Source organism: Corticium candelabrum, chromosome 17, assembly GCF_963422355.1.
Source record: "Corticium candelabrum chromosome 17, ooCorCand1.1, whole genome shotgun sequence".
NCBI lineage: Eukaryota > Metazoa > Porifera > Homoscleromorpha > Homosclerophorida > Plakinidae > Corticium > Corticium candelabrum.
In genome coordinates, this window is record NC_085101.1 from 3,667,443 (window position 1) to 3,688,437 (window position 20,995).

General features: G+C 43.2%; 4 protein-coding genes across 6 annotated transcripts; 2 read left to right on the forward strand and 2 right to left on the reverse strand.

Moving 5' to 3' along the window:
- Nucleotides 1-1,197: 1,197 nt before the first annotated feature.
- LOC134193428 (CUB and sushi domain-containing protein 2-like) lies at nt 1,198-6,250 on the reverse strand. The gene is made up of 14 exons (XM_062662260.1): nt 6,068-6,250; nt 5,829-5,996; nt 5,618-5,773; nt 5,402-5,560; nt 5,176-5,331; nt 4,956-5,111; nt 4,735-4,890; nt 4,515-4,676; nt 3,474-3,647; nt 3,254-3,415; nt 3,020-3,184; nt 2,791-2,955; nt 2,567-2,725; nt 1,198-2,502 (listed from the first exon to the last, which is right to left on the reverse strand). Exons 1-14 carry the CDS (start codon nt 6,117-6,119, stop codon nt 1,397-1,399), a joined length of 3,096 nt encoding a protein of 1,031 aa, XP_062518244.1. The 5' UTR covers nt 6,120-6,250; the 3' UTR covers nt 1,198-1,396.
- A 3,198-nt stretch (nt 6,251-9,448) lies between these two features.
- Nucleotides 9,449-11,543, reverse strand: LOC134193194 (actin maturation protease-like). 3 transcript variants are annotated; one of them, XM_062662000.1, is made up of 6 exons: nt 11,451-11,509; nt 11,325-11,369; nt 10,551-10,625; nt 10,229-10,486; nt 10,079-10,149; nt 9,449-10,014 (listed from the first exon to the last, which is right to left on the reverse strand). In XM_062662000.1, the coding sequence occupies exons 4-6, from the start codon at nt 10,450-10,452 to the stop codon at nt 9,650-9,652; spliced, it is 660 nt and encodes a 219-aa protein (XP_062517984.1). In that variant the 5' UTR covers nt 10,453-10,486; nt 10,551-10,625; nt 11,325-11,369; nt 11,451-11,509; the 3' UTR covers nt 9,449-9,649. The 3 variants fall into 3 exon arrangements, with proteins under 3 accessions (XP_062517984.1, XP_062517983.1, XP_062517985.1); XM_062661999.1 differs by lacking the exon at nt 11,325-11,369 and having other exon boundaries at nt 11,451-11,543; XM_062662001.1 differs by lacking the exon at nt 11,325-11,369 and having other exon boundaries at nt 11,393-11,519.
- Nucleotides 11,540-13,636, forward strand: LOC134193193 (uncharacterized). The gene has a single exon (XM_062661998.1). The coding sequence runs from the start codon at nt 11,603-11,605 to the stop codon at nt 13,463-13,465; it is 1,863 nt and encodes a 620-aa protein (XP_062517982.1). The 5' UTR covers nt 11,540-11,602; the 3' UTR covers nt 13,466-13,636.
- A 2,981-nt stretch (nt 13,637-16,617) lies between these two features.
- On the forward strand, nt 16,618-20,690 carry LOC134193328 (CUB and sushi domain-containing protein 3-like). The gene is made up of 17 exons (XM_062662156.1): nt 16,618-16,731; nt 16,982-17,137; nt 17,208-17,369; nt 17,441-17,596; nt 17,664-17,849; nt 17,927-18,076; nt 18,150-18,305; nt 18,370-18,525; nt 18,585-18,740; nt 18,814-18,969; nt 19,038-19,193; nt 19,264-19,413; nt 19,487-19,642; nt 19,711-19,866; nt 19,926-20,084; nt 20,151-20,306; nt 20,361-20,690. Exons 1-17 carry the CDS (start codon nt 16,659-16,661, stop codon nt 20,525-20,527), a joined length of 2,607 nt encoding a protein of 868 aa, XP_062518140.1. The 5' UTR covers nt 16,618-16,658; the 3' UTR covers nt 20,528-20,690.
- Nucleotides 20,691-20,995: the final 305 nt, after the last annotated feature.

The following is a 20,995-nucleotide window of genomic DNA, read 5'->3' on the forward strand; positions in this document are numbered from 1 at the left end:
CTCGGCAAACCCTTTTTGCTTGCAGATTCCTTATTTCTGTGCGGACCCAACCCAAAATTACAAGACAAAGTAGCTAGCGTAGATATGTCCAATTGTATTGAGCGCATGATATTCCTTTTCTTCTTTGTTAGTAGTGCTGATCTTTGCAAATACGTGACCAGATCTAGTATAGGAGGTATATATGCTACAGGAAACAGAACGATCACCAATGAATAGAATTGGTGGCATTCCCTGTAGCATGTAACCCGCGATAGCAATGAGCGCACGCTATGCATTTGAATCGGTCGTTACTTGGTTCGGTCTTGGTCCACTAGAGCATGCGTGCTAGGGTTAACTATTGTAAAGAGAAACTTTACCAGCTGGAGAATCGCTTCGCGACTGAGGAGGACAAACGAAGAAACTGGGGAAGAAACTCTGGTCTGGGATTCAGCATCTTGGATAGTAAGGTACATGCAGTACACTATGTATATATATATATATATATATATATATATATATATATATATATATATATATATCACCACATCTGGTGTAGTTCCCTCATAGCGGCAATGTAAAACACACGCACATGTAGACTAATGACATAACTAACACAAAATCACTTAACCGGTAATGTTTTTTTCGTTTGGGTTAAGTGATTTTGTCTGTTAGTTATGTCGTTTGTCTACATGTGCGTGTGTTTTATGTTGCCCCTATGAGGGAACTACACCAGAAGTGGTGTGATAAAAATTAATTATATATATGTATATATATATATATATATAGACGTAACCCATGGTGCACCACTTGAAACTTCATTTTCCAAGTTCATCAGCGTCACGCTTGTCATGCATCTGAGAAAGAGTAGGGTAGTGAGTTAATTAATTAAGAAAGACAGAAAAGGGGGTCACAGTAAGAGCTCTCAGGTTTATACCCTATTGCTGACAGCTACTAAATAACAATTATAATATCCATAATTGATGAAGAAGTTTACCTTTAGTTTCATGACCACGCGAAGAAGCAGGATGAAGAATCTCAATGAAAGGAAAGTAATCACACTGACAGGTCAGGGTTTGTATTGTGCCATCTATCAGATGCTCATTATAATACAAGGACTCTTTTGCCAAACAGTGTTAGCCGCATGCATGTTACTTCTGTCTGCAACGCAACGGTCTACCTTACTGAGCCCAACCCACATGTAGACAGAGGGCAAATGAGTCCAATTTTACTAACAAGTTATTGAAAAGTTTCATTGAGCTTAAGCTCTACGCGTCACAACGTCTGTGAACGCTTCATAAACTACACGAACAGAACAAATGTCGCAAATGTTATGCAGTTGCACTTTATATCAACCGTCATTCTATACAAAACGTACAGTTTTCACGTAACTCAAAACTCAAACGTCTACCTTGTGTGGTCACGATTCCACATTAATGCCCGTACGGTCCCGTATCTCAGCGTCCAGTACAGAAAGAACATCAGTTGAATCAACTCGATCCTTAGTACCCACTCTCATGTCTTGGTCAATAGCCTCAGCCGTCTGGCGGTCACTCGCTGAAACTCCGAACAGACTGAACGACTCGTCAACCATTGGCATGAATGTAGGACGAGATACGCTCTTGAGGACGACGTTACTGAGCGCTCTCAACGCGACAGCAACGTCCGCCGCGGGCGTGGTGGTCGGATCCGTGTAACACACGCTGATATCACCAGGCAAGTTGTCGTTGTCGATAACGTCCGCCGGAGTGACGGAGCCGGCAGCGACCATAGGATTGCTCATTGTAGAGAAGTGTGCATCGTGGTGGGCAGAGCTCCTCTCTTGCCAGTCGGCCCAGAGTTTGTCTATATATCCGTGATGGAGGAAGAATTCGGGAGCATAGGCGGAATTTCTTGAGCACATGGTGCCACCAATCCAACAGTGGACACTGTTGTGGAGATTGACTCGCAGTCCAATTTCGAAATCAGAGAATTGAGACGGATTCCTGTTGAGGACTTCAGCTACTTCAACTGGTCCAGGAAACTGACCGTTTGAGAATTGCCGGGTAAGACAACTGCCACCTGGTATAGACCAGACGTTCCCTCGAAATCTTCCAGTCTGAACGCAGTTCTGGGATCCTCCGCCGTCTCCACCAAGGTGATGGTTTTCGGCGCCCCAAAGAGAAGCACTGAATGGTTGGCTGGCCCACAGACTCCAATCCCAGTATGGCACGGTCACATTGCAATTGACTCTTCTCAGTAAATTTTCGTACTCTATCAAGAACCATCGATGCCAGGGCAAGAACTGGTCAACAGCATGTATACCACTCCCAAACTGCGTTCTGTGAATACCCAACAACGTTTCATACTGAGTACGATACTGAGGATCTGTAGAGGCTGTGATGACAGCATCGACATAGAGACGCTTTTCTTGAACGGTCATCGACTCGATGTCTTTTCTTTCACGACAGCAACGAGCTTCCCCGCCCACGCAAGTGCACAGTTGATTACAGCTATCCCGCCACTGGGAACCTTCAGTACAAACCTCTGTAATCATAACAATGATGTCATCAAAGACAGGGAAATATACATAACAGTATAGTTGTCTAACCTCTGTCGCATGTGGGCTCTTGTCCACTCCATACTCCATTGTTGCATCTTCTCCTTCGATTGCCGTTAAGTTCGAAACCTTGGTGGCATGTGTAGACTGCCGTGTTGCCTTGCACCTGGACAGCACCATTCGCGGGGTTGACCAATTGAGGGCATGGAACTTTACACAAAGAAAGCATTTAATACGTGCTCAGTTGATAATTACACTAAGAGCTGAGCACATACTTCTCACGCACATAGGATTCGATCCGCTCCAGATACCATTTGGACACATTCGTCTGCGGTTGCCCTGAAGTCTGAACCCATCGTTGCATGAGTACTCTGCAGTATCGCCATTCACGTTGACATTTCCATTAGTAGGAGCAACAAGTATAGGACATGGGACCACCACTGATACAACAACAACAATCATGCTCTTACAGTCAACTCACTACTGACCAATTCAAGTGAATACCTGCATCACAACGTGGTCGGCTGCCAGACCATACACCGTTTCTACACGTTCTCTGTCTATTACCAATCAGGATGAATCCAGAATTACATGTGTAAGTTACTGTGTTGCCCTGCACATCCACAACACCATTGGCAAGTCCCACAATAGTAGGGCAGGGAATAACCACTGTATAAAAAGAGGAAAACAATTTTGAATATATCGATTTTTAGCTGAACTACTAGGGACGTGGCTCACATCGAATGCAGACGGGTGCGCTTCCTCCCCAGACACCATCCCGGCATGTTCGTGTTGCACTGCCCTGCAGCGCGAAGCCTTGATTGCAGGTATAACGTGCTACATTGCCTGACACTTGCACAGCTCCGTTTAGGGGACGAGAGAGTCTTAGACATTCCTTGACTATATAGACTCAAAATAGATTAACTGTTTCAACAACTGTTTCCAGAGCTTATCATACCTTGAGTTTTGATACACACAGGAGCGTATCCAGTCCACTGTCCATTACTCTTACAGGTTCGAAGTGAGAAACCTCTTATCTCATAGCCGGGATTGCATAGATACACAGCAATCTGTCCACTAGGAATTATAGTGACGGAACCATAGGATGGGTTCGACAAAACCGGACATTTTTCTTCAAAAGAAATTAAATGAAAGTCAATACCCAATACCAACATAATATACGAATTTTGTGCCAAGAGTCCTTCCCGTGTATGTATAATTTTGTAACAGCCATCACCTACAGTAGGCTTCCAACTACAATTTTTAGACTAATGTATATGTAAACGTGTGGACAGTTTGACGGTTGTTGTACAAGCCATGAACAAGTTGTGAACCCACTAGTTCACTCATTTACACTGGCAGAGAAGACTTAGCAAAGAATGTAGACAAAAATATTGAAGACAGAAAGGTATTAATATAATATTGCCCAGTATCTATAAGTTGGTTCACATGTCATCATTCCTCCTGGTTTAGTATGTAGTAATACTAAGCTGTAGTTTGCACAAGTAACACAATCGACATTCTAAATACAATTTTCTGTAGATTTGCTTTAGAAAAGATTCCACTAAAATGTTACTCCATCTAGATCCACAACTGACCAGCTTATAACATTTCTGTAACGCATCCAGTCTTTGGTAAAAGAGATGTCTACTAAACTGGACACCCAACTCTTGCATAAAATTAACCTCATTAAAATTATCTTTAACTCAATCGGTCAGGAATACAAACACTGCACTGTAGCTACTTTTACAAATTAGGTAAGTGAATTCAATGTGAAATATAGCTTCAAACATATTGTATTAACTTTTACGTTACTGACTTTCTTTCTTGTTTGTTTTAATTTTGCTAATAAAGCCTGGTCTGGCAAACATTACAGCAATCATAAATTTGGTTTCAGAGGGAAAAGGTAAACAAGCAGATATTTCTATGCCCTCAGAGACAACGGCAGATGCTTGCAACAGATGACAAAGTAAGACACTACACAAAACACTGCAATTACCATTGATCTTGACACAAGTTGGAGCTCTTCCATTCCAGAAAGAATTCTGACATGTTCGCTGCTTCTTGCCCGCAAGTTGATATCCATAGTTACATGAATATGTGGCAATGCCACCAACAATACTCACACCACCATTGAGAGGATTCGGTAAGACTAGACAACCTGTGCATAGAAAGCAGTCATAATCACAACTAATAAGAAATCAACAAAGTCTTATTACAGCTGGGAGTGGATCCACCCCATTGACCATTAGAACAGACCCTGAAGGGACTTCCAACCTGGTTGTAACCTTTGTTACATATGTAGATGGCTGATTTTCCAGTAGGCGACACCCGTACGTACCCATTACGGGGTGCAGGCGGTTGTCCACATGACTCTGGAATCAAACAAGGCAATACAGCAAACCATTACTCAACAATTATCTAATCAAAACTTTATTACTTCTGATACACGTAGAGGCGTAACCAGACCACTGACCACCACTGCACTGACGCACAGCTGAACCACGGAGAGTGTAACCCGAATTACACGTGTATGTTGCAGTTCTCCCGTTTACAGAAACACCACCATTTGTTGGGTTACTGAGAGATGGACACTCTACAAAGCAGCACACACACGTAAGCCACACACACAGAACGCTTTTAAGTCAAAATTTAATTACTTCTGACACACGCTGGACTGTAACCAGACCAGCTCCCGTGTTCACAGACACGTTGAGGTTGACCAAGAAGGTAGTAGCCATAGTTACATGTGTATGTAGCAACGCCTCTATTCACAGAGACACGACCATTGGCGACACCACTCAGAGTTGGACAGTCTACAGTTAGTTAACCATTAGGGTCACACTCGAGTAACAAACGAAAAATAAAATTTTTGATTTCTGTTACCTCTTTCGCAGTAGGATGCGTAGCCTGACCATTGCCCGTTAGTGCACGTACGCCAGTAAGGTCCACGACGAGAGTAACCAGAATTGCATGAATACCCTACCCTTAGTGAGCCGCTCTTAATAAGGCGGCCGTTTGCAGGTGCAGCGAGATTCGGACAACCTACAGTAATTATTACTTTCAGTCAAAAAAAGAAAAACACATTTTAGTTTAGCCTACCTCTTTGACAGTATGGCTCCTCGGGATACCATCTCCCGTTAGTGCAAGTACGCTGAGATTGACCACGAAGAGAGTAACCATAATTACAGGAATACCTTGCCTTGCCTGAAACGACGGAAACGCGACCATTGGCAGGATTGCTAAGAGTCCCACAGCCTAGAAACACAAAAAGTCAAACTCGACCATCTACAGCGGCCACTTCTCCTCTAACCTGTGAGAACACACTTGGGTTTGCTGCCAGACCAAGAACCGTACTGGTCGCAAATTGCTAGGATCGAACCATCCCGCCTGTACCCTTGATTACACCCGTAGAAAGCATAGCTACTGCCGCTAGTGTATCGAACGAAACCATTTTGTGGTGCACTCGGATAGTTACAATCTAAAAATGCATCCAACAACGAAAATTCAAAGATCATCCAGAATAGTAGAGACTCGATTGCTGTGACTTACTAGACGCGAAAACGGTGACAGCAGAGAGCAGCAGTAATAGGATCGACTGCATCTTCACTGGAGCAACCTTCGAAACCGACTGAATAGGCTGCGACGTAAGCCATGGTTAAAACCGGTCGATTTTACATGCTAAGTCCGGAACAGGAAATGGGTCACGCGAACCGTCACTCACCACACAAAGCGTTGACTTGTATGAGCACGACTTATCGCACTCAATTAAATCGTGCAGGTTTGTGGTCTCTGTCCTTAGTTTGATAAACCGTCAACACGACGCCATGTCGCTACGAAGTCTTTGTGAGCGAGACGCGGTTTGACCTTCCGGTTTCCCCACAGGCAGCGCCCACGTAAACGTCGTGTACTACATTGTTACACAACAAGCAGCGCGGTTCGATCATTAGACACGGTTTTCGCAATATCCTGTCCACGGTGGCGGTAAACGGTCATTACGCACACCAGTGACCACCATGCAACTGCATGCAACCACCATAGTCCAGTCTGGTCGACAATCACGCACTAGCTAACTCTGGAATTGAGCTATTGTTCAAACCGTCAGCGAGTACGGGTCCTTCTATCGATAATTTTCTGTTCTCCAAGCGTGGCACTACGTGACGCGACGTCATCGCCTCTAGCGAGAACTTGGGGCGAGAGCTTCGCACGATACAATTTTTTGGAAGTTGTTTTGAGGGTGTGGCGACCCGGCTTTTTGCGTGTTTTGCACTTACCAACAACCTGTTTCTGATATCCGCTGTCACCCTCCCGTGGGTGTTTAGAGCTAAAACTAGACAGAGTGAAACTGTGGAGCAACGTTGTGTAGGAGATCTCATGCGTGATCCGGCCAGCTGCAGTGACATATTGCTAGACCATTTACTTGTACCTATGCACGCCCTCTTGCAATGCACAGCGCGAGAATGCGTGGGATTCGAAATCAGCTGGAATTGGTAACGCGGCAGCTTCAACAATTTTACGTGTTGAGATTGAAAATGGGTCTTTGCTTTTCAGTACACGATTTGAATCATGTTTAGTCTCGTCCTTCCATTTTGTATTCATGTAGGACTGAATTTCTCCGCTTCTTAATTAATTCGCTGGTCTCGGACAAGCTTTCTCGTTTATTCCAGGTAGTGTGGCACGTGGATTTAATTTTGACCTTTCCAGCCTTCCAAGACAACAAGTGTCTGTCGCGTGTAAAGCACGCTTTTTGAAGCGCTGTTAGAAACTTTAACTATCAGAAAACATTGCAGAAATGTAACCTTATAATATACTTCTCTACAGTGCATAGCATTGACAAAACACTCTCCTAAAGGCTAAGCAATAAATGGTGTATGGCAGTGTACAACAAATTGTCTCATCTCTAAGTTGTCCCCGGGCAACCATACTTGAAATTTTATTTGCCTGGTCATTACTCTGGTAGCCCATAAACAAAATTCATGACCACTATTGCTATGGTGCTATAGTTGATTTATGAAATAGATGTATTTACAGACAGATAAAATACAACAAACAAACACAGACAAACACTGCACATAAATCTTTTACGTTTCATCACATGTATTATGTAGCATTCGGAAGATGAGCAGAGTCCAGTGTAGTGAGTGTAGTGGTGACTCAGTTGGTGCCATTCGTAACTCTGTTAGCTTATTGTCAGCTGTTTGACTCTTAGTCATAATTAGGGACCTCTTGGGTCCCATTTGTCTTAGAACTAGAAAGTTACCCGCAGTTGCTAGCGAGAGCCATAATGACACCGCGCAGGCGGTCGCCGGTGACTTCAATATATATATTGTATGCATACTGTATAATATACTGTATGGATACTGTATATATATATATACTTGCTGATTTTCAGCGTCTTGTAGACTGTAATAAACATATTAGTCTTGTATATATGAAATATATGTATTGACAGACAGACAACAGACAGACAGACAGACAGACAGACAACCTATGAGAAGCAGACTAAAAACTGGCAGTTTCCATCTCCTTGAACACAGAGGGGCAAATGATTTGCAGGGCCATCAAAAGGGTAAAGATAAACAGGACTCTGCCACAACAGCTGAAATCCAGCCCATGATTTTAGGATTTGCAGTCATTGCCTTAATTAAAGAATAGAGTAACCCGGATAAAGATAGGATGCTTGTGTGCAATTTTCAGTTTTGGGTACTTCTATGTTACAAGCAAGCATGTATAAGCATAAAAAATGGCAAGTAGTAGCATCACCTTGACACTACAGGTCACGCCAATCTGGCAGTAATTAATTAGGAATTAAAGGAAACACAGATATCTGATTGTCATGACACCTAGATGCTCTCAGTAGGTCTGCAAAGCCATACTTATCTATAATTAATTAAGTTTACTAACCAAGGTCCCTTTACTTTATTAAATTACTTCTCTACAGTGTGCTGCTAATTAACACTAGTGATATAACAAATGTCAATGAGGGCATGCTTGATTAGGAAGGAAAAGTCAAGCTGGTATGTAGGGTAGCTGTCAGCTAGTTGTCCCTGGACAACCATAGTTTGCCATTTCAGTTGCCCGGACATATTTTTGGTTGTCCCGAGCTCCCGGGCAACCCATTTGTCGTACACTGTATGGAACTAACTATAACGTTGTATAGCTGTTGCAATGCACTGCAGTTTGTTTATCATGTGCTGCTGTTGCTAGAGTGTAATTTTAATTGTTTAACTAAACTTCTGCGGCTGTAAACGGTCGAAAAGGGTAAAAAATTGATAAGCTGAACTGACAATTAACGTCTAGAGTGATAAATAAAAACTTAAAAGGCAATGATTACACTGTGACAGGTCAAGGAATAAGCATCAGATCCATGCGCACATGTTCATTGCAACTGTGATTACAGGCGCGTTGCAAGGACTCTTATAGTCAGGTCTGTAGGTTGGTTACCCTTGTTTACATGCCATGATCTACATTACCCAACCCAAGGAGCAGCGACGAAAGACAAACACTTGTAATAAACTATTAAAATTATATTGCGATTCAGATCTCTACACCCCTCCAACATACCCATAGTCTATGACAGCGTCACAAACTACACGAACAGGACAAATTTTCATAAGCCTTATGGACTCGCACTTGATATCAAACATTAGTCTTTGCCCAACCCACAATTTTATATTACCAAAACTCAAACGTAGTCTCGTGTAGCCAGACCCTATAGCTGCGCCATACTTCTGGGAGAGTCTGGCTACGCGAGACTACTGATGGTTTCAACAAACAACAAACCATGTTGTCAAACTGATAACTATTATATATACTAATTAATTACCATTTCCTTTTGTCCGAGGCCACAATGTTTAGCCTGGAGCCACGACTTGCCTTATCACTGTGGAAACAACAACCCTGCATGGTACACCCCAGGCTACCACCCAAAACCCAGATAGGATTATTACCAAGTATCTCATTCCAGACATGTCACCTATATTCTGTATCAAGCCAATGTCGTGGATTAGAATGCATCTGATCTCTATTTCACGTTCAAAGTACAAATTTACAAAATTAGAAAAATTTGCTTCACTGCAAATGATGACTGTTGACACAGACTCCGGTGTACTGTACTACATAATAAGACCACAACTATATCCAACACCCTACAGATTTCATAACAACGGTCTTCGATTTTAAACCTACAGACAGTCCTCCCTCAGGTACAATAAAATCATCGGGGCTCTTACGCGGATCCAGTTCGTCAAGGTTGCTGTTACTCTTTACCAATGTATCTAATACCCACAAGGCCAGATGACGAGACTGGCCATGACGAGCGAATACATAAATTTGCAACAGGTCGGATACCATATGAGATATCCATTCTGATTTAGTCAACAGACACTTCAATCGACCTTCACCTTGTCTCACATACCGAACTTGTGGACGGCCGTCACATAAGTGTGTAAACGGTGCCAGTAGATGGACATATCCCGATGCAAAGGGTACCATAAAACCTATTAATTAAATAACAAATCATGATGTCATCCATATCAATAAATTGTAGCAATTGTGCTGTACCTGTAATGACAGCCCAGTGTGCACTGTGACCATGTGAAACACACGGTTCATTGTTCTTGTCTTTATCATAACTAGCAGACTACGGTCATGGTCAATCGAGCAGAGATATGAAACTACTTGCTTCGTCTGCATAATACTTCACAAGGATACGGAACTAAAATCGGTGATTCTTGTAACAGACACTTTACGAGTTCTTCTGGATAAGACAGCACGCTAGTCGTCACATCCGCTGGCATGTGGTAGAACTCGGTAGACAAACGAGCCATGTTGTCTGCAGAAAACATTTCTCCCCGAAGTGTCATTTTCGATTCCTGTGCAGCCTGTAGCAATGCAGACAGATGTGAGGATCCATGTGAATCTTTTGATGTCATCATCGAAGATGCAATTGACAAGGCAACTAGGCCACATCTATGCACGACGTATATGGTATGCATAAATAGCCATACAGATGATAATGGCATATACCACATACGTTGGTCCTTGCTGAAGTTGGGGCTGACCGTCCAGGTTGAATACTAAGAAATGCTGCTGAGAAAGCAAAGGAAATCTGTATACAAACAATGTTAGTAAGACCAAGTCCTAACATACTATTCTAGCAGAAATAAATATAGACACACAAACAACAAGAATTCAAACCAAGCAATCACTACCGCTAATCAATTAACTGACAATAATAACAACAACCTTAATTAACACAATCTATTAGGTAAACCCCTCTAACGGTGGTATAGTCAGACTCAGAAAATTGATGGAGCATATTAATTTCAACTAGTCCTCACCCGCCTTATGGGCAGTAGGAATTGCACTAGCACCTAGATAGGAGCACACGCACGCACGCACGCACACCACACACACACACACCACACACACACACACCACACACACACACACCACACACACACACACACACACACACACACACACACACACACACACACACACACACACACACACACACACACACACACCCTTATAATTTCTCTGGCCAACGGTGTGCAACAAAAATTTGCGTCACCACTAGTATTAGGCATACGCGTCTGACCAGATGATTCACTCAAGAACTTTTTCATTCCTTGAACGTGAACTAACGGCAGAATTCGTAATAAAACATTCTAACTATTAGAGAAAAATCCAAGAACACGCCATTCCAGAGTTGTGGTAATTAGTTGATCCCATGGTTCCCCCTACGGGGGACCATGGAATGAACGTAGCCATGACTCTGCCAGTAAGCACTACAGTAGGATACCACAAAACGTAGGGACATAACAAAGCAACCATCTCCAAGTTTCAGCTAGAAATGAAACAAGTACTTACATGAATCAAGAGCGCACAGGCAATTGTGCTCTACTATAGACGATTATGCAATACCAACCTGTCAAAGAGTCTCTCAACAAGGACCATAGTCTCAGAACTCATTGAGTAGACCTGTTCGACATACGGGCATTTCTTGCAATGTCACGTGGCATCTTTCCGGCTACTTGTCGTCGCATTACCAAACGGTTTGTCTATTCGTTGACTGTTTATATGGCGTATCGTGGTATGCGAGGCGGCCATCGCAGAGGCCGAGGCTACGGGCGAGGCCGTGGAGGTGGAGGATACAACGAAAGTCGAGGTGGTTGGAAGGGCGGCGCGTCGAGCGATCGCAGAGACATCGAGGGTTTAACCGAAACTCTTAAGGGTCTCGACGGCGCCGGATACAAAGCGTACAACTCGATTCTTGGCACGTGGCAATTTCCCGGATACACGTTTATAGTCGACCGCGTGCAGACCGACCCATACGCCCCACCCTCTCACTGCCGGGTTCAAGTGCCACATGACCTAGCTCAATATCCCAGCTGGGCTACTGGAACGACGTCTCAGCGGATAGCGTGCGCAGACTATATTACCCGGACGTTCTCCAGAGCAGCAAGAGCAGGCGGGCACGACCAGGATGCAGCAGGTGATGGTTGGCACGGATCGAAAGGCGGGGCAATCAGCATTGAGACTCCCGTTCAACACATTTTGGAAAGAACGTCATGCTTGATAAACTCTGTGGGCAACATTGAGTTACGATTCACGGTATCGCTGCCTGCTCGTGGCAGGAGCATTGAAGGATTCCGGTGTGCTCACATACTGACTGAAAGTCTTCCCCAGGTTGTCACTAAGTCGGTACCTTTTGGTAATCAAAGCCAAGCTCAAGTGCAGACTCACATTCAATGCTATGAAGATCAGGAATCCCTTCGATCGCAACTCGGCACGAAGAATCTCGTTGCGTTTATCGCAAACGGATCCATTTTACCACGTCAGAGTGGTATTAGTGATCGACCGATGGATGTGGCCAAGGCCGTCGCATTTATGTCGCCTCAGTCTCTCGAAACGAGCTTCACGTTACCACACAAGGGCACGGTGACAGGGATGGGCATACGAAAGGGTGTCACTGTCATTGTGGGTGGAGGGTTCAATGGTAAAACTACTCTTCTGACGGCACTACAACTTGGTGTATATAACAAGATTCCGGGCGACGGCCGAGAGTATGTGGTTGCAGACCCAACGGCTATCAACATACGAGCCGAAGACGGTAGAAGCGTTACTGTTGTTAATATCCAGCCGTTTATTGATAATCTTCCATTTGGACTCGATACGACGAGCTTTAGTTCTCCGGATGCTAGTGGTAGTACATCGCAAGCAGCTAATATATTAGAGGCGTTTGAGACCGGATGCAAGTGTTTGTTGATCGATGAAGATACGAGTGCTACGAACTTTATGATTCGAGATGTGAAGATGCAGATGTTAGTGGCAGCAGAGAAAGAGCCGATCACTCCATTTGTGTCCAAAGTCAAGAGTCTGTTTAGCGACCACGGTGTGTCGACTGTATTAGTGATGGGGGGATCGGGCGATTATTTCCATGTTGCAGACACGGTCATCATGATGGATGCGTATCGTCCGATCGATGTTTCGGCGAAAGCGAAGGAGATTGCATCACAACATAGTCAGAGTGTTATGCCTGATCTCAAGTTTGACTGTACAACTAAACGGATACCCGTTGCATCGAGCCTCGATCCGTCAAAGGGCTGGAAAGAAAAGGTGAACAAAGTCAAAGGCAAGACACAATTCGGATTCCAAGTGCAGTTTGGTACCGAAGACATCGATCTTTCGTACGTCGAGCAGCTGGTTGAAAGAAGTCAGACAAAGTCTATTGGTGAGGCTTTGATATTGATGAAGGAGAAGTATATGGATGGCAGTCGGTCGGTCGCTGAGTGTTTGGCAAAGCTTCAAAATGATTTAGATGACAAAGGCATTGATATATTATGTCAGGGTCGTCCTGTTGGGGATTTGTCTAGGGCTCGTGTGCAAGAAATAGCAGCCGCTTTGAATCGGTACAGACGGTTGCAAGTGAAGAAAGTGTGATGTTTTGTTGGGTGCATTAGTGGCTGTGGTTAGTTAATGCCAGTTGCATGCGTTTGGGCAAGAAACTATGGTTGAATTAATTAAGTGAGGACTTTAGTGGGCATTACTACAATACCGGATGTATGGAAATTTGTACTTCCTCCAAATGTAATAATCATTATGCAAAGGTAATCCGTATACTTGTGTCAAACACTGTAATGTCTGGTCAATTGTCTGAAGTAGAATACTTGTCTCTTTGTTCTCTCTTGTGATGCATTTTTAATTCACTCAAGCAGTCAGACCACACAGACACAACGCTGTTGTGCGTCCAAACTTTCCCACTTCTGTGTCTGTCTGTCTGTCTGTCTTGTCTGTCTGTCTGTTTGTTAGTCTGAGTGTCTGTCTGTAGATTTAAATCGATTATTTGATTTCGACATTCAAAGTCAAGTCCAATAGTTAATGACTTTGTTGTTTGCAAGGACTGATTTGTATTTAAGAATGAGCTATAAACTACAAGCATGCAGCAACCCAGAGACAATCAGTGACTAAGAAACTGGGTGCAGTAGGACATGACCTTGTTGACACCACCACTGCAAAGTGCGGAACTCTTCTTCAGAAGGACATTGGCGTTACACTTCTGTAGTTGTACTGAGAATCTCTTCCTCCAATAGTCAATAAGCTCTGGTGCATTTGGCCTTTCAATTTTGTCCAATGAATATTTTGAAAGGTTTGCAAAAATTTCTTTCCCTCATTTCCCCATCTCCCAAGTGTTCCAGGACTAGGGGAATGACTTTGACCATTGATCCACCAGGAAGCCATACCTTTCTGTATTTATCCACTTTTCGTTCTTCTCTTCTTTTTGCAGCTGCACCATCTTCCTTGGCTGACTTAGGGAAGATGTTTGAGCTCCATGGATGGGCCATCTGTCTGTCTGTCTGTCTGTCTGTCTGTCTTGTCTGTCTGTTTGTGTGTTTGTTTGCTGTTAGAATAGAATTTTATATTACAGAATACAATCCAATTGTAAGCTTTGTTGAATTCTGAAAATACTACAAAACTCATTTAGTTAAAGGGGAAGTCCAACAAAAATGAACTTAACTTGTATGAGTAGATCTTACGAAGACAAATCGATCGGTATAAGTTACTCCGCTATCTTCCCTTTTGTATACGAGGACGAGCGATGTGTCTGTGATGTGTAACGCTCACGCACCTGCTCTGCACTTCCGGTGGATTAAGCTCCGCCCACTACAAACGAATGAATGCGTTTACGGATGACTGCTACGAATATATAAAGAATGCCGAATGTGAATGCAAAGATATCGTGAAGATCTGCCTTCTTGCCGTCAGTGGTTCCTCTCTAAAGTAAAATGGTGTCGGTAGAGCTGTTTTTCCGTCAGACTTTCAAGCAGAATTCCCCAGTACCACGGCCTACCTAGAGAACGCGCTTGTGCTTGAGTATTTGTTTATCCTTGTTCTTTTAATATCCGAAGAGAAACGTTCAGCTCGTTGTCTAGCGTGTACAGTACCACAGATTTTCACATCCGGGATTGTAACCTTCTACCAATCAGCGGCAAAAGAAAGTGAGCACCGAATGTGCAAATAGGAATGTCCTCTGTAGCACAAAACTCCGGACGGCGCGCTGAACGTTTCTCTTCGGATATTAAAAGAACAAGGATAAAAATACTCAAGCACAAGCGCGTTCTCTAGGTAAGCCGTGGTATTGAGGAATTCTGCTTGAAAGTCTGGCGGGAAAACAGCTCTACCGACACCATTTTACTTTAGAGAGGAACCACTGACGGCAAGAAGGCAGATCTTTATATATCTTCGCATTCACATTCGGCATTCTCGATATATTCGTAGCAGTCATCTGTGAACGCATTGATTCGTTCGCAGTGGGCGGAGCTTAACCCACCAGAAGAAAGCAGGTGCGTGGGCGTTGCACATCACAGAAACATCGCTCGTTCTCGTATACAAAAGCGAAGAAAGCGGAGTAACTTATACCGATCGATTTGTCTTCGTAAGATGTACTCATACAAGTTAAGTTCATTTTTGTTGGACTTCCCCTCTAGGGCCTGTGAAAACATTGTCTTTTACAAATTATGCCACTGCCGTACATGTCTATGCTAACTGTCAACTTACAACAGTTGTGTGTGTGTGTGTGTGTGTGTGTGTGTGTGTGTGTGTGTGCGTGTGCGTGTGTGTGTGTGTGTGTGTGTGTGTGCGTGCGTGCGTGTGTGTGTGTGTGTGTGTGTGTGTGTGTGTGTGTGTGTGTGTGTGTGTGTGTTTTGGTAAGTTAGTTTATTGTACTCTAGCTTTCTTCATTTTAAACACATACACATCTTCCTCTTTAGGAGCCATCTGCTGCACGTACTATCTACAAACATCTAGTAAATAATTTTTGTAGGATCTCTGCTACTTAATGAATCTTGATTTCTAAACCTTAACTCTTTGCATGCACATTCTTGTCCTTTCACATTTCTATATGATCCATTCTTTTCACCGGAATTCGAGCTAACAGACTTACGCATTGTGTAAGAGAGTCGAGGACGCACACACTCGATCAATATTATCAATTACCCGTAGCGACGGCGTCGTAACCACAGCATGGGTTGTGTACCCACACAATACACAACCGCAAAATTCTCCCGTCACTGTCTGCCTTACTACCGGCGATAAATTGAATATGACGGGTCCGACACGGAAGACAAATTTCTGTTTTTTACAGCCACCTCGCCCTAACGTTGTACTTTCGCGCAGTCTAGTTACCGGGTATCAGCTGGCCACACGTGAGTAGGCGTGGTTTGCAGTTACAATCGTTCCTAATACAATCATGCATGCAGAAGATAGCAAACTCCATTCAATCAAGTTCGAACTTGCTTCGAGTCAGACAACAATGGTGCATCTGATCATGATGGTCTGCAGTGGCGGGCGCGCCACCCACGCACGAAAGGTCAAACCACGTCGAGTCCCACTTCCTGATCGTTCAGAACAGACAAGGATTTCGCGGCGTGGGATTATCCGACTCTGCGGCTTTTAACCGTGTTAGATGGAATGTTTTGATGCATGGCAATCCCCGCCGGGAATATCTTTAATTAATTAATTAATTAATTGATGCCATCACCGTCGCACTACTTAAGAACCGGATTGCCTAGCTAGTCATTGTCTGTTCCAGTTGGTTAAATTACGCATTCTGCAGCAGTTGTCTATAGTCAACAAGATGAATAGTCTTCTGTCGTTTGCTGTAGTTGTGTGCCTTTCTACTGTTTTTGCACAAGGTCCCTACAACAATGGTGAGTGATTCTTAACTTTGGTGTTTAATTAAGGTGCCTAGCTGGTTGGGATGAACATGATACATATCTAAATGGCCATTATAGCTGCTTCAGTGCATTCAACTTGAGCTTGCACTCCTGCATGATATATGCTGTAGTACTTTAAAGTTAGACTAAAGGTATTGGACATACAGTCATTGCGAGGGCTGTCTTAGGAGTGATACTATACTTGCAATGAAATTGTCAAGTTGAAGTGTATTTCTGTGTTCAGGTTGTTCTTACTTGAGTGATCCTGCAAATGGTGAGGTGTCTGTGTTGTACAACGTTGCCACCTACTCCTGCAACCGGGGTTATCAGTTGCGTGGTGATGCAAAGAGAACTTGTGTCTACACTGAGTGGAAGGGCACAGAGCCGACTTGTCTACCAGGTCAGTGTTGCACGTAGAGACAACTCTCAAAGAGCTCAGTTTTACTCATTGTGTTTTATTGTAAATACAGTTTGTCCTGTTCTTGGAGATCCCCGAAATGGTGGAGTTAGTGTGTCTGCATATGGTACTACTGCTACTTACTCATGCGACAGAGGCTACAAACTCGAAGGAAACAAACAGAGAACTTGTTCTTATGGTGTGTGGTCAGGGTCAGAACCACACTGTAAGAAAGGTAAGCATATGACTTCTGGAGGATTGCTGCTATGGATGGTTGTGCTGATTTTGTTGATTGTGATGATGCAGAGTGTCCCAACCTTAGCAATCCTACATATGGTGAAGTGACAGTTGCATATAATGTGGCCACCTACTCATGTCGAAATGGATACAAGCTCAAGGGAGATAAAAGGAGAACATGTTCATATGGTGTGTGGTCAGGTTCTGAACCCTGTTGTGAGAAATGTAAGGACCAAATTGTACACGTGACCGTTGTTTGTAGTTACATGATTTTTTGATGTCATAATTGCAGTGTGTCCCAAGCTTGCCAATCCCACAAATGGTGAAGTGACAGTTGCATATAATGGAGCTACTGGTTCATGTCAGTATGGCGGTGTGGCTACTTACTCATGTCGGTCGGGATACAAGCTCAAGGGAAATAGAAAGAGAACTTGTTCATATGGTAGGTGGTCAGGATCTCAACCTCGCTGTGAAAAATGTAAGGATTGCCTGTAGATTGACATTGGTGTGAAAGCTGATTGTATAATATTGGTTTGCTGATGTCATATGCTGCAGTGTGCCCTGAGCTTCGTGATCCTGCACATGGTGAAGTGAATGTTGCATATAATGTAGCCACCTACTCATGTGATAGAGGGTACCAACTCAAGGGAAATAAAAGGAGAACTTGCTCATATGGTGTGTGGTCAGGCTCACAACCAGAGTGTGGTAAGTACCTTTTATATAAGTTGTACATGTGAGAATTGGTTTGTACTGATTTGTGATATCATAATGCATGCAGTGTGTCCCAAGCTTAGCGATCCTGCATATGGTGAAGTGACAGTTGCATACGACGTGGCTACTTACTCATGTCAGTATGGATACAAACTGAAAGGAGATAAAAAGAGAACTTGTTCATATGGTGTGTGGTCAGGATCACAACCACGCTGTGAAAAATGTAAGAATCATCTTACACATGTGGTAGTCAATTGCATTACTTATTGTTGTGTCGCAATCTATAGTGTGTCCCAAGCTTAGTAATCCTGCATATGGTGAAGTAGATGTTGCTTATAATGTGGCCACTTACTCATGTCAATATGGATACAAACTGAAGGGAGATGAACAGAGAACGTGTTCCAATGGTGTGTGGTCAGGATCTGAGCCATCTTGTTTCAAATGTGAGAACTGATGGTGTCATAGTTGATATCAATATTTGATTTTGCTATTACACCTGCAGTGTGTCGTACACTTGCAAATCCTAGATATGGTAAGGTCAGAGCTTCATACAATTCAGCTTTCTACTTGTGCAACTCCGGATACGAGCTCAAGGGAAACGTATGGAGGGTTTGCAAGAATGGTGAATGGACAGGAGAAGAGCCGTACTGTAGAAGAAGTAAGGGCTAATGTATGCATTGTGGCTGTGTAAGTTGATTAATTGTACTGTTTGTCTCTTTTTGCAATTACAGAATGTCCTAAGCTTACCGATCCTGCACATGGTGAAGTGACAGTTGTATATGATGTGGCCAATTACTCATGTGACTATGGATACTACCTCAAGGGAAATGAAAATCGAAACTGTTCATATGGTGTGTGGTCAGGGTCACAACCAAACTGCGAAAAATGTAACGACTGACTTTTACTCGATTGATGTGGTAGTTGTCTGTACTGATTTGTTGATGTCACAATGCAGTGTGTCCAGAGCTCAGCAGTCCTGCATACGGCACAGTAACAGTTGGATATAATGTGGCTACTTACTCATGCCGGTATGGATACAAACTGAAAGGAGATAAAAAGAGAACTTGTTCATACGGTAGGTGGACAGGGTCTCAACCTCGCTGTGAAAAATGTAAGGACTGATCGACATTGGTGTGACAACTGATTGTATAATATTGGTTTGTTGATGTCATATGCTGCAGTGTGCCCTGAGCTTCGTGATCCTGCACACGGTGAAGTGAATGTTGCATATAATGTAGCCATCTACTCATGTGATAGAGGGTACCAACTCAAGGGTAGTAACAGGAGAACTTGTGAATATGGTGTGTGGTCAGGCTCACAACCAGAGTGTGGTAAGTGCCTTTTATATAGGTTGTACATGTGAGAATTGGTTTGTACTGATTTGTGATATCATAATGCATGCAGTGTGTCCCAAGCTTAGCAATCCTGCATATGGTGAAGTGACAGTTGCATACGACGTGGCTACTTACTCATGTCGGTATGGATACAAACTCAAGGGAAATAAGAAGAGATCATGTTCATATGGTGTGTGGTCAGGGTCACAACCAAAGTGTGAAAAATGTAACGACTGACTTTTACTCGATTGATGCTGTGGTTGGTTGTACTGATTTGTTGATGTCACAATGCAGTGTGTCCAGAGCTCAGCAGTCCTGCATATGGCGAAGTAACAGTTGGATACAATGTGGCTACTTACTCATGCCAGTATGGATACAAACTGAAAGGAGATAAAAAGAGAACTTGTTCATATGGTGTGTGGTCAGGTTCAGAGCCATCTTGTGTAAAAGGTGGGACTACAATGGTGATTTTTGAATTCCAATGTCTTAATGACATTTTTGTAATATAGAGTGTCGTCAGCTTGCAAATCCAGCATATGGTCAAGTGAGTATCACATACAACGAAGCTACTTACTCATGTGACTATGGATACAAACTCAACGGAAACAAGAAACGAACTTGCAGTGCATATGGTGTGTGGTCAGGGTCAGAGCCATCTTGTGATGAAAGTGAGTTTGATGGAAAAAATTTGTGTTGATAATAGTTTGATTGATTGTCTTATGTTTCATGTATAGGTTGTGATGAACTGGTTAATCCTGTTTATGGCTCAGTTCAAGTATCAGGCGACACAGCTACCTATCGATGTATTTATGGTTACAGACTTGTGGGAAGCAATACTAGAACATGCGTTTATGGAAGCTGGGATGGGTATCAGCCTCATTGTGTAAAAGGTTTGCCTGTTTTCTTATTTTCAAATTTGTTCTATTACATTTAATTTTTTGTAGATTGTTTGTATCCTGGTAGTCCGAGATATGGTCATGCAGAAGTTGAGAATGATCGTGTGACCTACCATTGTGACAAGGGATATGTTCTACAGGGTCAGAAATATCGAGACTGCAGGGATGGACGATGGCGTGGACAGGAACCTCGCTGTACCATTTCTTATAATTGAGTGATTGCAAGAGGCTTGTATAGGCTGGATTGATTGAATTTGCAGTCAAGTAGTTTGTTGGTTGAAGAGTTTTGACTTCAGTTTTGATTTACTCAATATTCTCGATTATCTTGTAGCTAGTGTAGTTGCCCCAATACAAATTGATGGCATCATATCATGCAAAGTGCTTGCCATGCAGCGTCTGTGGACCACTGCATGGATCTTCTTCTGTCGTGTCGTCTATAAATTTAGATTTGTTGTAATGAGTATAGTAAGGTACTCTAAACCCCAAGATCCTGCAAGGAAGCTCTAAGAAACCCTCTATTAAGGATCTTGGTGCCCGGACTGCGGTCACTTTCGGGTCTATATCCATGTATCCACTATTTGCGTACATAAATGCATATAACCACTACTGGTCCATGCCTATCTAGAAAATTAATTTTCTGATATTTCCAACTCACTAAGAGGTAGCAAATAATTGCCGAGCGT

Excerpts from the sequence above, each read along its gene's own strand:
- LOC134193428 (XM_062662260.1), bottom strand. The coding sequence starts at position 6,119 with ATGCAGTCGATCCTATTACTGCTGCTCTCTGCTGTCACCGTTTTCGCG. Across the intron at positions 5,112-5,175 it reads CAGTCCAGCGTGTGTCAGAA|AGTGTCCATCTCTCAGTAAC; the intron begins GTAATTAAATTT and ends GCTGCTTTGTAG. Across the intron at positions 3,185-3,253 it reads CGCACCCGTCTGCATTCGAT|TGGTTATTCCCTGCCCTACT; the intron begins GTGAGCCACGTC and ends CTTTTTATACAG.
- LOC134193194 (XM_062661999.1), bottom strand. The coding sequence starts at position 11,494 with ATGAGTTCTGAGACTATGGTCCTTGTTGAGAGACTCTTTGACAG. Across the intron at positions 10,487-10,550 it reads CAACTTCAGCAAGGACCAAC|ATGTGGCCTAGTTGCCTTGT; the intron begins GTATGTGGTATA and ends CGTCGTGCATAG. Across the intron at positions 10,015-10,078 it reads ACACTGGGCTGTCATTACAG|GTTTTATGGTACCCTTTGCA; the intron begins GTACAGCACAAT and ends TTTAATTAATAG.
- LOC134193193 (XM_062661998.1), top strand. The coding sequence starts at position 11,603 with ATGGCGTATCGTGGTATGCGAGGCGGCCATCGCAGAGGCCGAGGCTAC.
- LOC134193328 (XM_062662156.1), top strand. The coding sequence starts at position 16,659 with ATGAATAGTCTTCTGTCGTTTGCTGTAGTTGTGTGCCTTTCTACTGTT. Across the intron at positions 18,077-18,149 it reads AGGCTCACAACCAGAGTGTG|TGTGTCCCAAGCTTAGCGAT; the intron begins GTAAGTACCTTT and ends TAATGCATGCAG. Across the intron at positions 20,085-20,150 it reads AGAGCCATCTTGTGATGAAA|GTTGTGATGAACTGGTTAAT; the intron begins GTGAGTTTGATG and ends TTTCATGTATAG.